This window comes from Ruditapes philippinarum, unplaced genomic scaffold, assembly GCF_026571515.1.
Source record: "Ruditapes philippinarum isolate M1 unplaced genomic scaffold, ASM2657151v2 ctg55_1_1_1_1, whole genome shotgun sequence".
Classification (NCBI taxonomy): domain Eukaryota; kingdom Metazoa; phylum Mollusca; class Bivalvia; order Venerida; family Veneridae; genus Ruditapes; species Ruditapes philippinarum.
Window position 1 is genome coordinate 51,858 of NW_026859363.1, and position 14,351 is coordinate 66,208.

Consider the following 14,351-nt stretch of genomic DNA (forward strand, 5'->3'; position numbering starts at 1 on the left):
AAAAACGAACGAAGGATATTCATTATTAGAATATAATTTCTACTGCTTAGTATTACGCAAAATTAGATTAAAGAATGATGTACAAAAACATAATATAATTATGAAAGATTTTATACAAAGATATACACGTAAAATGCTGTTAACATAATACATGTTCTTATTGTATTTGCTGCACGCGCATTGACATGTTGATATTGGAAAAAAAGATAAATCTTGTTTCGGAAAGCAAACTATAAATCAGCAACACAAACAATTAAATATAACAATTAAAACGAATTTGATTATTAAGCCGGACTTATCTTCTTAGACGTAAAGCGATCAAAATGTCATCCGACATCAAATTCCGGGCTCACTCGGAATAAGGGAACGCATTTTCTGTAGAGAAGATAACGTTTGCATGTTTTTTTTTGGAACGACTTTTCGGGGTTTATGAGCCAATGGAGACTTTTATGTGGGATGAAATTACTTCTACAAAGGTAAGTCTAGCTGCATCATTAAATCCCACTAAACGCATAAAACACCCATTAGGGTTCAGGGCTCCACATATTTTTTTAAAACAAACTGCAAAGAAATATTTTTCCCATTCAACTCAAAATATATAAATAATTTTTACGACTATAATGAAAAAAAATAAGAATAACAAAATGAGAATATTACTTTTATTATTAATATTATTTCTATTTTTCAATTTATAACATTCATTTACAGTGACCATTAAACGGTATACAACTATATCTTATGAAATATTCTAATACGATTTATCAACAGTAAAATTATATTCTTTCCATTATAATATGGTTGATTCCCGAAAAGTTGTAACAAAGAATGTTTCTGTTGTTTAATACACATGAATAATGTACATTAACAGAATAAAATGTTCCGGAACATTTTTTATTTTAATTTTAAGTAGGGTTTTATCCGTTTAGCAATGATTTGTGCATGCACTTTTAAGGCAATAAGTTACCAGTTTTATTTCATACAATCATTTTGGAAGTATACTTTTTTTTAATTGAAACACTATTTAATTTGCATCAGATATACAGCTTGATACACTTAAAGGGAGTTTATATGCTGTAATGTACATGATATTAGAAATTTAGCTATGTTTATATACCATGCCTTCCATATTAGACAACAGTTACAAACAATTCTCGTGTAAAGGTACAAAAATGTTTAATTTAAAGTTCTTTATATATGTTTTATGCGAACCGAATATCTAGTCCCATGCAAACGTACATAAAAGTTAATTGACACATTGTATTGTACTTCTATGTATGTAACGTACGAATATTAGCTGTCATGTAATTGTATATAGATGTATCATTGATACATTGCAATTCTTTGTGTATTATATGTATAATAGGTTAAGTATTATGCGCTGAATTATAGGTTCTACTGAAGGTGGATTGTATCACAACACAATGTTCCGTTTAATCATTTATTGTTTCTTTCTCAGTGGAATACCACAAATAATATATTGAATTTGCACAGGTTATCCTGACGTTAACAAATACAATGTAAATATTAAAAAGCAGTAACAAATATTTCTAGTGGAGAGCCACAACGTTATCACTTGGAAATCCAAAATCTAACTGTCTAAATTTTTCTACATGTATCTTTACAATATTTCTAAATAGGATTTCGTTTTAAACTGACCAATAGTATTTTAACATTTTTGTGTCTTAAATAACAAAATGACCAATCAGGTTTCAATACATAATAAGGTAACATAGCAACATAGAATTTATAAGAACAATCATCACCTGCACATTTTATCAGTCATAAGGTTTGTACAGACAGCTTAATTGACTTTATCACCTAAATATAATAAAACTTTTAGCACAATTGATTGGACAAAGAGGAAAAGCCATATTTAATATTCCGGTTACATAATTATTAATTTGACATCTGTTATTAAAACATATAATATTTGTAACTTGACATATTTGAAATTTCACACATTGTTCTGAAAATTTGACCTTTTAGAAAATGATTATATTTATAAATATTTGTGTTTAAAAAAAATCATCATGCATATTTATTAATTTATTTGTAAAAGAATTTTATCATTTTTCGACCGCACAACATAAGTAACACGATGATTATAAAGGCTATAAATTTGTAAGTTTCAAATCATACACTGGTCTTACTTGTATCAAGTTTGAAGCATTATATGTGTTCAAAGTATAGTTTAGAAGTAACATTTGTTTTGTTTTGTTTGTACAATTTCAATATTTTGTGCCATATTACTATTGCAATAAATCAAAACAATATAGCTTAGATTAGTAAATGTAATACAAAGACCAGTGTATGGAAGAGAATTAAAAGTATACTATGTAATAGATGCTGACAATGTCTCTCCCGTGATTGCAAGCCTAATACATACACGAAGTATTTCTTATTATTATATATCTGAATGTAGAATCTCTCAAAAAGTAAATAACTTGTAAATAAAATATATAATCAATGGTAACCATTATAATAATGAAAGAAAAGAAATACTTGCAGTCACGTCATCTTGCTATGTAATTAGTTATTTACTTATGCATACATGTTATTGTATATATTATGAATGCTTGTACATGACTCTTTTGAGAGTTAATTTGCAAAATAAAGATTCTTCTTCTTCTTCTATGCTGAATGAAATATGATTTTAATGTAAACGACTGGAATTTGCAGTAAGTAACATTCTAGTATGTAAGAATATTAGAGAAAAGAAATATCAGCAATTAAGAACGTTATTCCCGAAACACATTATGGACTCGTGACAAAAGACAAACTTATATTTTATTATTGTCTCATCTTGAATGATGTCATATTTAATTGATCATGACATCGAAAGATACATTTTCAGTTTGAAACATGTCATCGTGTTTTATATTCTTAGCATAAGCTGAGCATGTGACTCTTAAAGCAATAGCAGGATTTGGCCTGACTAATCGTACAAATACCAGTGGACTCTGCCAGTCGTCTAATCCAGTTTTAGGAAAATATCTAAAATTAAATCCATCCGATGGGTAGAGAACTATTGAACCAAGATTGTCTTTAGTGACAGGATCCTGAAACATGTAATAAGCTAAATATAGTAATATGTATATAAGAATTTTGATTGGTTCATTCGCTCCATATCATTGATAAATATACATATATATGTATGTTTATATCGTAAAATCGAAATAATCAATGCAAAGGAATTAAGCTCCACCATCCCTATTTACTTGTTTTATTATTATCGTTTTGTTAACAATATAGTGCATATAAATAATACAGCATAACCATTACCTCCCCTTCACAATGAACGGTAACAGCGTATTCTGTCCAGAGGTCCCGTATTTTCACAGGAACCGTATCAATAGTATAGGGTTCAGGCAACCAGTTCAGAATCTGAAGAAAAAATTGAACGATCTCGTAAAAAGACAAGGTAATGATAGTACTTGAAGTCAGCAAACATTTACTGTTTGAATTTTGGGACAACCGGAATTAACATATAATTGATACATAATAATACAATTCAAAATATGAATTTCCTTACTTTCTTTCAAATAAAAAATTATTAACATGATAATGCATGAAGACACATTAAAGTTAAGGGTGTATAATGATGAATAATATAATTTCATCTTTTAGTAAATATCAGGTAGACAATAAAAATTATTTCGTAAAAAACAGGCAGCCATAAACATCTTTTTATAAGTGAGGTGAAAATTCATTTTTTTAATTGAAAAATCAAGCTAATTTTTTTCATTAACTTAAAGATTGAAGTGTATGCTCGAAATCAAGGCTACGCTTTACACGATGATTTCATTTTTGTAATAAACAAGATATTGAGGACGAATTCCATTTTATGTATATCATGAACTCCGTACTAGATACATCACAATAAATTATTACCTTGGATATACTAGGTATACTTTCGTAAAATTACCTCAGTCCACTCATTATTATCTTTAAGTAAATTTATTCTCTTTATCAAACTTGTGAAAGAATAGATACGCTGTTAAGTCTATGTTTTACAGTGTACATAAATTGTATTTAAATACTAATTGTAAGAGCCACCACCGGGCGGTTGCAACGCAAGACTCTATATGACATTTTTTTATCAAAGTTGTGCACATGGTCCAAATTTCATAGCTTCACATGAAAGGACAAGAAAGGAGTAGGTGTATTACAAGAGATAATGTGATACAGGTGACGACTGTTGTTTTTTTTGCGCTGTGGTCGTAATTAGTGGACATAACAGTGTTTCTATAAAAATGTTCGTACATGCTACATACAGAAAATGAGTTCAGAAGCAGATGCAATCACAACGATTTAACTAAATTAATGCTTTTGTGTTGCCTTAGTATAACCATTTATATTATGAATTTAAAACATTCGGCCACAATTATCTGTGTTATTTTCAATGAATTATCTGAAGTGATGTCTACCAATTGTTTGCTATTGATCAACATCATTATGGACCATATTTTCACAAGTTTCTATTTCACCTTCAGTCTTCTTTTATACTTACACGCTCTAAATGTAACGCAATACAAGGTTCACCATATTTATAGCCATAATCTAGTTGTTTTACACAATCCTGTCCAAGTTCTGTGATATCAAACCTATATTAATTGAAAATCGTTTAAATAACATTAACGAATAATTGTTATTAACTCTTTAATCGGAAAAATTCATAAAAACCCGCTCGTACTCTTATAAATGAGTTATGTACTGCGTTGTACGGTAACTTCTACCCATATTTGTTCGTCACATGAAATGAGATGCGTACAAACCTATTACACATTTGTGAAAATATCGTTCTTTCAGAACTTACACTAAATATATGTCAAAGATTAAGATGGAACACATATGTAAGGAGTTCATATATTAACTCCATACCGCCCATAAGGTTTTCACTGTATGATGTGACATTTAATACTATTAAGTTTGTTTTTGGTTAAGTGTAAGGTCACAAGCATACATATGTGGTGGATTTACAGCTTTCCTGCTTGATGGAGACTACAGCTAGGTAACCCACAAAATATTCTTTTAGATACATCTTCCCATTGTTAAGTAGCTCATTGATTGATATATGTTCAATTTAATGAGAAAAAAATGCATAAATAGCAAATAAAGTGGACTTCATATCTACGCCTCTAAAAATCTAAATCCCAATGAATATTTTTATATATTCATTTACTCTGACATTACTTCGCCATTGCGTTAGATTGTGTCATCCATCTCGATATTTCAAATAGAGTATTTTACATATCAACTATTATCCAGCAATATTTATGTGTTGTGAAGGACAATAAGTCTGCCATTATCGGTCACAGATCAGAAATATGAATTATAACATCTCACGTCTGTTTTGATTTCCGTACTAACAAATGTCGTAAAAAGGATAAAATAAACGAATTGTTCAAAAATACGCTGGTGGTAATGATAATTAAAATTATATTAAAGTGTAGTCTAGGATAAGTCAAGTTTTAAAATCAGGAAAAATGCCTCATAAATATGTTAGAAAGTAAAAACATTATTTGTGCAAACCATCTTTCATTTTGTAAACTAAATACCAAGAATGAAATGAAACAGCAAGGAAGGGAGGCGGATATGAAAATTTAGCATTCACTTTATACCAGTCCACTTGGTAAAAGATCTATACAAAATGTTCATGATCGAAAACATTTAAAGCTATAAACATTTACGTACAATTCTTATCTTGTTGTATAATTATTTGAAATTTTAAAGTATGCCTTTTTGTCATTATTTCGACTTTCTTTCTAACAAATGCACTGAAATATAGTGTAGTGACAAAGCGTGTCAATCATTAAGGACGTTTTCGTGAGATTTCATCTAGACATATAGGCAAAATTAAAACTGTTCAATATAATTTCTTTAAACTTGGCATGTTGTCGAAAAAATTTAAGCGAAAAAATAATTGGGGTCACCATTCTCGTTTTTGAGTTATCTGCCCCTGAATCAGATTTTTCTACTTATTTGAGGCCATTTCAAGGCCAGATAACTTATAAATACTTAAATGAATTCTTGGTTTTACTTCTGGATTATGTTTTTCTTTTTATTGTTGAGTACAATACATAATAACCTGCAGTTCCTTACATCGTTTTTGTTATTTTTGTTTTTCAATGAAAATAAAGGTACTTTAAATTCTTAAAAAATAGGCGACTTTTTATGAAAAAATGAATTCTTGTTTTTACTTCTGAATTATGCTTTTCTTTTTATTGTTGAGTACAATACATAATAACCTGCAGTTCCTTACATCGTTTTTGTTATTTTTGTTTTTCAATGAAAATAAAGGTACTTTAAATTCTTAAAAAATAGGCGACTGTTTATGAAAAAATGCACAGGTTAAAAGAAGAAGTGGGAATAAAAACTACCCACTCTAAATTTGTTCTTGAAATTTTGTATATCAACTGAAACGAAGGTAAGCTTCATGAAAATAAGGAAAAAAATGTATTGCTTCCCTTCATTGAAAATTATTTGCCCTTGAATTTAACAAAAAATTCCAATTCAAGGGCAGATAACTCAAAAACGAGATGGTGACCCCAAATTTTTTCGCTTAAAATGTTTCTGTCAACATGCCATGTTTAAAGAAATTATACTGAAAGTTTTTAAATTTTGCCTAATTATATGTCTATATGAAAACTCCCGAAAACGTCTTTAAAGAGCAAACACATTATCACATTGTTTGTTTGTTTTGTTTTAAATACAAATTCAAATTTTACAGCGTTGAGAGGTTTGAAGTTAAAGACATTGACCACCCGGCCACGGACGCTGTAAATATCACAATAAATGTCATTGCAGAAAATGCATAAAGCAGTTCTTTTGCGGTTCCTAAAAAGTAGGGAACATTTCAGATTTTTTTCTAAAAGTAATTAAAATGATATTCCAAGCACCGTCCCTTAAAATGCGCCATCATTTCTCTGAATGTCCTTGACGAGACAATGCATACACAAATTAATAGTTAGCATAATTATATTACCATATATGGTAAATTGAAGAAACTAATTTTAACGAATTAAATAGGGCAATGATAACAGATGATTCAATTAAATTCCGTAGGTATCTCCCACATCACAATTATTCTTAATTGATTAAAATAATACATGAATGTATGTGCGGACAACTGTGTTTCCGTAGTGTTAAATCAATAATAAGAGGACCTAAAGATGTCATTTTAATAATGAGTATGCTTAATTTGCATTATAGGTTTTTCCTGCATTGGTCTTGGAAGATTTAGAAATTTCTACGACAAAATCGAAAATAATGTTACCAACAGTATATAAGCCTAGTCGGACTGCATGAATGTGCAAATGCTTAACAATTCAGATTCAATCAGGTTTAGAATGTACGTCATCTATCTCTTTTAAATGCGCAGACGGACAAACAATATTCTAAAAAAGGTGGAAACGACTTTGTTTCACATAATTACAAACAACTCATTATATTCTCGTGATAACAATGTAAGCACCTACCTGCAATTACTATGCAAATCTGAAACATTGCGATACCCTCTTATATTATCACAGTTCGTTTGGTTTTCTTGATTCTCACCGAAATAGCCTAAAAGAAATAATTTAATACATTTATGCCGTACGTAAGACAAACGACATAATATATATCAACACCTGTGACTGATCGACGTTTTGCGCACGTTGTTTTCAAATAACATTATTCCCTGCTGCATTAAGCCTGGGTACATGTACAAACATTCAAATGCACGTAACAGAGCTTAATAAGCAGAGCTGCTATGTGCATTATAATCAGATGTTGATTTTAAGATAATGCACTAGGATAGTTATTTGAAAAAAGTCAATGGAAATGTTTGTATATTTAGATTTTGAACATGTACTCAAGTAGGCTAAGTACGTTTCCTCTTTCTCATGAATGGGGCATATCAAGTTAACCCGCCATTTTTGATATATTTTCCAACGATAAAGAAAATAATAAAACAGATCCTCTTTCATGAACGCAAAAGCTGCAATTGATTAGCTGATTTAAAAGTCACAAGGAGGTGACCTCCTATTGTTCATCGTAAGATCTACATGTAAACAGAAGAAGATCTGAACTCTAGATTGTATTAACCTGTATGTATGTCTTTGTGAAGCAATATAAAATCCTTTGAATAAGAACATTTAACTATTATTAAAAAAACAAGCGCGTTTTGTATTCCAAATACAGAACCGATGAAAAGATCATCATGACATTAATAATACAAAACTTGGTCATAATGAAGAAACTTGGTCCATATATCGCTCACTTGATTTTTTAGGCTCTTAATTCATATAGTAGGCAATGAATGAACTGTAGATAAAATGTCATAATCTTAAACTTATATAATTACGTTCATATCGGCAAATGTAAACAAGGCTTTTCCATTTACGGGATGTGACATCTATTCTTTGTCAACAGAATGCCCATATACGCATGTGACGTAGAAATCCTTTAAACAACCTTGCTGACAAATTTCCATGATAATACAGATGACCCATATTAAATTCTGTGCTAGAAATCAACATAACAACATTTTTAACCAATTTCCAGGTTATTTGGACCGAAATGGCAACTTCATGAGTGTCCACAAGGATTTTCAATATTTCAATATTTGGGCTGTGTGACCTTATAGTGACCGAAACAATAGCCTCTAGAAAGCTAAAGTCGTTTTTCAATATTTGATCTGTGTGACCTGGTATTTGACCCCAGAAAACCAATATTCCAACTTGAGCTACAAGTCATCGTAACAATCTTTCTGACAAATGTCCAGAGTAGTTGGACTGAAACCTTAGCCTCTAGAGGGTTAAAAAAGATATTCATTATTTTGGCTGTGACCTAGTTCTCAACTCAAGATGGAACTTATTCAAACTTGAGCTTGACATTTCTGACCAGTTTTCGAGATATTTGGACCTAAAACAGTAGCCTCTAGATTGTTAACAAGGTTTTTCCATATTTGAACTGTATGACCTAGTTTTTGATCACAGGTGACCCTTATTCGAACTTGAGGTAGAAATCATCAAAACAATATTTGGACCGAAACAGTAGCCAGTATACGATAAACAATATTTTCTATTTCTAGCTTTTGTGAACTAGTTTTTTTTTATCCGAGATGATCCATTTTCTAACTCTTCCGAGCATTTACGGGGACAAACATCTTAACCAAATTTGATGACAAGGCAAAATGTGACCACTAGAGTGTTATAGTCCTCAAAGCTCACACTGAGCCAGCTCATGTGAGCTAAACAATCAAGTTTTATGAGGTTCGAAAATTCTAACTGATTTTGGCTTTGCCATATTTTTAACTGTTCTGTGGTCTTAAATATCAATAATTTTAGATTTTGTGTGATTTGAAAGAGGAACCTTAATGTATAAATATGCCATACGAAGTGTAACACATTTACTGAAATATTCTAGCCTAGTCGGATGCATATATGTCTCGTTCATAAATATAGAGTCTTTCTCCTTTTCAAGTGAAATGATCCTGTGAACCGAGTTGCCATCCAATGGTTCCGTTTTTCCACTTACATTTATGGTCAAGGCTTTGCTCATTTACGAATCAAATGCATGGAGTTTTATTTTGCTTGCACTTTTTAAAAGTAGAATGAAACGTTAGCTATTCTTTTTCTTGTCAGCCAATTATTTGTACATGATTAATCTGCTTAAATTGTTTTTACTTATTGGTATTACTTTTTTGTGAGCGAGGAGCTCCATGATTATGAAATGCCCTGTTCTTCAATAAGGGCATTTTTTAAATATTACCGTTTGAACAAACTACCTGAAACGCCCAGTATGTGCATGAGTCAATTCAAACATAACGAGCCGCATCGGCTCATCTCTTCGCTTACTTACATGAGAATTTAAAAAAGGTACAAATCGTTAGTTTAAGGGTATAAAAAGTAAGATAATATCAACCCGAATTCAAAAATAACGATCCATCTAAGAAAGAGCTTATGTACAGAATTTTAGAAACACTACTGTGAGGTTAAAATAGCATATGTTTAAATGATTGATGACAGTAAAGAAGAGCTACTAAACTTACCTGCTAGAAAAGAATCAAGTCGTTTTGTATAGATCTCGTACGGTGTTGAACTTCTACCTGTATTGAATCTAATGAGTCTTCTATCTGATTCCACGTTTGGTTCATAATATAATCCTTTAAACAATATACGAAACTATTTTAATGCGTATAATCTTGGATGCAATCAAAACACAAGTGAGACATATCAAATTTACATAACACACATTGATATTGCTCTGAAGGGAATGCACTGTATCATTTTGAATCTTTAAATGCGTTCTAGTTAAATCTAAGTAAGTCGAGCATTTTTCAATATCATATTACTCATACTCAAATATGTTCATTTTCACTTACAAATGAAACCTGCTTTTATCAGTTATATCATGACTTATGTCATTCAGTGTTACACATATGAATCGATAGATGACTGTAATGGTTTGAAAACTGATACAACATCTGTATCCTTCATTTTATGAGAATAGAAAACTGCATTTATGCTATCACACTTTTATCAAAATTGATATAAAATTGGAACATTTAACAGTAAATGAAAAAAAAAATCTTCTGTAATAATTATTGTACTGTAGAATCATGTAAGGGAAAACACATGGAAAATAAGGCATCGGTGGCCGGGTGGATAATGTCGCCGGCCCTTACTGTTATGGGTTCGTCAAAGACTTTGCATCTTAAAAGCTTTACAGCTGACTGTAACGTCGGTGGTTCTAATCAGGTGCGTGCCCATTCATGCCTCAAATGACGAGCGAAGAGGCACATGGGGGTTTTCTCCACCAGTCAAGCTTGAAAGTAGCCAAATAACCTTTACCTTGCCGGTTTGACCTAAGAAAACAAATGTGGGTAAAATACGCTGCAGAAAATGTTTGAAGATATTTTTCAGTCATTTATAAAGTGTTCATTATCTTAACAATCATCTCTCTGAAACCGCTATTTTGTTCAGTATTCTATTCATTACATTATTTGTCATTATTCAGAATTTCCACTTATGTATTTACTTATTAAAACAGGATGTTAACGCTTTTCCTTTTAAAAGACACCACATCCTGTATATCTGTGTTTTTTGAAAACGTCTTAATTAATAAAACAACATACGCGACATCCTATTTAATGCAGTTTTAAGAAATGCAATGATAAAAATGTGTGCATTAGGACAGCGAGAAATGTAATGATCTTTATCTGCGCATAATTTACCGGTAAAATAGCTTTCATCAAATTCATGTATTTTCTACATTTTGGATATTATTTACTTTCCAAATCGACACATTACCAGATAAGTGATAAAGTAAAATAAGTAAAAATAATTTAATGACAGTTTTTCAGTAAATATTTCTAGACGCATAGGGATTTTCACATGTAGATAATTAGATACAGTAACTTCAATGCATAATATGCCCCAGAAACAACTGTATATTTCTTCTTTAGAAAAGGCAAGAATGAATTATATAACGTTTAAATAATGGTTTTAGACATGTTAGATGTTTTTCACCTGAAGCAAATGGCGCCGAATGTGTATTAATTTTTAATGAAAGTGGCAAAATGTGGAGAAAGTAGTATTTTTACTTCCATTAAAAACACTAAATCACTGAATCAGTGCTATTCGCAAAAAAAACAAAACATCAGAAGCAAACTTTAGTATAGGAAATAAAGCAATGAGTACTTTCTTTTTAAATTTAAATAGGGCACCAAAGCAAAATAAAATTAAAAGCATATATGGGGCATAATAGACCTATAATATAGAATAGAGACAATAAGAATCCCTAAATAAAGCCCAAAAAAGACACAATTGAAATGTTGCAGGCTCGGTTTCATTGAGCCTGTTCATGGACGGCAAACTAATGTCAAGTGTAAACTACCGTCAACGCCTCCTAGCACCGGCTTAAGCGAATTCAACATTTAAACATGAAATGGTAAAATTTTGAATTTAGAAACATCCGCAGATGTGTCCGTACGGTGGTTATCATGGAAACTTCAATGTGACACTTCCGTGTCATTCCATGTAAAGCGGCGTATGATCCCAAAGCAACGGAAAGCGTGTGCACTAAACGAGAAAACAATGAGCGGGATTTTTTAGAGGGGATAAGAGGTTCTGAAGCCTGCATATCACAGATAAGACGTCAAAAGACAAAGTTAAAAAGCAGGCAACATATCCTAAGGGTGATTAAACAGTACTCAAGTAGGAATATTGGAACCACCCAACTAGAAAATGCCAAATAGTTCATGTAGTTAAAACTAAAAATACCACAAACACAACAATAATGTGCTGAACCATAAATATAACATTTCTGATTGAATGTACGGGGCGATTTTTTACAGTCACCACACGGCACAAACAACGCTGATGTGGCGATGAAATAGAGAAAAACAAGAATCCCTAGAGAAAGCCCATAACGACAAAATGTTGCAGGCTCTGTTTTATTGAGCCTGTTCATATAACATTATATTAAATTATATTTTGCTTGTGATATGTAGAAGCTTATACATTTTAAGCATACCTGGATGATTTAGATATTTCCCCATGGCGCCATTAAATTCTGGTCTTTCTGGTAACCGTGCTTTAAGTTCATCATATGTCTTTAAGCAAATTAAAGTAAAAAATCTGCAAAAATCTGAGATAAATTTAAAATAAAAACTTTATTTCCGACAATATTTTTTCTTTGAATGCCAGTTGATAAAATAATCATTTACAATTTGATTTTTTGTTGAATTTTTTCTTAAATCAGTACGCTTAAAAATATCATATACAAATGCTTTGCTGCGCTTGCGGTTCAATGTTTAACTATCCCGGTGTCAAAAAGATTTAGAAAAAAGAAGACATTTAGAAAAAAAGTCCTGCGCGGTATATCGTTGAGTGTTGTATTTATCTAAAATAAATCAACAGCAAGATAAATTCATTTATATATTCATATATCCTGAGTGATCATGATTTGGTTCATTAAATATTAATAATTAACCAGGAAGTTTCATAATGTAAAACATGTTTTTAAATCATTAATGGGTACAAAATGGTTACAAATTTAAACGATTTAATAAATGTTCTTGTTTTACCTGGCTAAATCCACATGATGATAACAGTAAAACGTTTAGAAATCGGAATGTAACCATTTCTTTTAAAGTATTCACACATAAAATCCAAATTACTAGAGCTCCTTCATTCCGTTGAATGTTCAGCCAAGCGAGCTTAATCTCTAGTTTACATCAACTCGTGTTAACAAGTAGTATTGTGGTACATGCTTTAAATAATCAACAACAACTACAACAACAACAACAACAATTTTTAACAACATTTTAGTACGATTGGAAACTGAAAACCTTTTTCAGTTTCTGTTTTTCAACAGGATAATAACAAGAGTATTACCGAATGATGAAACAAATAGTTTCTTCATTAAAAATTTTCTTTATTAACCACAATATTTTCATTTCCTTTTTGAGAAGAATTGTTTAAATGACGAATATATTGAGGCATTTTACTTTTAAATTAATTGAATTGCAATTCTACGGAATGAGCTCTTGCACTCTGAACTCACTTTTCGATATTTTCAATTGTTTCAAATATATATAGTTAAATTAAACTTATTTACAGAGAGTCGGCGATTCTATCAATGAACCTGCATTTGTCGGACAAACAAGATAACTTAGATCCATCTAAGTCTTCTCCCATCACTTAAGTCGGAAAAAATCTAAGAATCTAAAAATCTTACCAACCAACCAACCAACCAACCAAACAAACAAACAAACAAACAGAAAGTGTTGTTACAGTTCACATAAATAAAATAGGTATGCATTACACCAATAAATGCAAAAAAAAAATACTCTTTTCTATACTTTATCTTACAGCGCCTTTCCAAATGCAACCATTCGTTTAATTTGTAATAGGTATAAGAGGTATTATCTGTAGCTTCCAATTTCTTATTAAATTTCAATCAATATGTATCAAGACTTAGTATACAATCATGCATATCTTTTATTGCGAATTATTTTTGTCACGTCGACTCCGCAAAGGCCACATCGCAACATAACAGCTTTAATAGCGAAGGTACACCTCTGTCACGAGCGGGCATCTACGTAGAACAACAAACTTCGTTAGCTAGCTGGTAGCGTCCTCACATGAAGAAATTCAAGGGCCCTGGCAATATTCGAACGAACTGTGCGTTGAGGGACAACTAATTAGTAATCAGAATACATATCCACTTAGTCATTGAGGCCAAAAACACTTAATAGAAAATTCAGTTTTTTTATTCATTTCTAGCATGTCTAGGCTTGCAATATAAATAACAGATGCCACATCTGAAAAAAAGATAGTATGTTATTTAAAAATTGGGAC

At 31.0% G+C, this 14,351-nt stretch overlaps 1 protein-coding gene across 3 annotated transcripts; it reads right to left on the reverse strand.

Moving 5' to 3' along the window:
* Positions 1-618: 618 nt before the first annotated feature.
* Positions 619-13,252, reverse strand: LOC132756242 (sodium/potassium-transporting ATPase subunit beta-1-like). 3 transcript variants are annotated; one of them, XM_060747261.1, is made up of 7 exons: positions 13,076-13,209; positions 12,523-12,636; positions 10,037-10,150; positions 7,479-7,566; positions 4,511-4,604; positions 3,283-3,384; positions 619-3,059 (listed from the first exon to the last, which is right to left on the reverse strand). In XM_060747261.1, exons 2-7 carry the CDS (start codon positions 12,545-12,547, stop codon positions 2,820-2,822), a joined length of 663 nt encoding a protein of 220 aa, XP_060603244.1. In that variant the 5' UTR covers positions 12,548-12,636; positions 13,076-13,209; the 3' UTR covers positions 619-2,819. The 3 variants fall into 3 exon arrangements, with proteins under 3 accessions (XP_060603244.1, XP_060603242.1, XP_060603241.1); XM_060747259.1 differs by having other exon boundaries at positions 12,523-12,626; positions 13,076-13,195; XM_060747258.1 differs by having other exon boundaries at positions 623-3,059; positions 12,523-12,601; positions 13,076-13,252.
* Between the last annotated feature and the right edge of the window lie 1,099 nt (positions 13,253-14,351).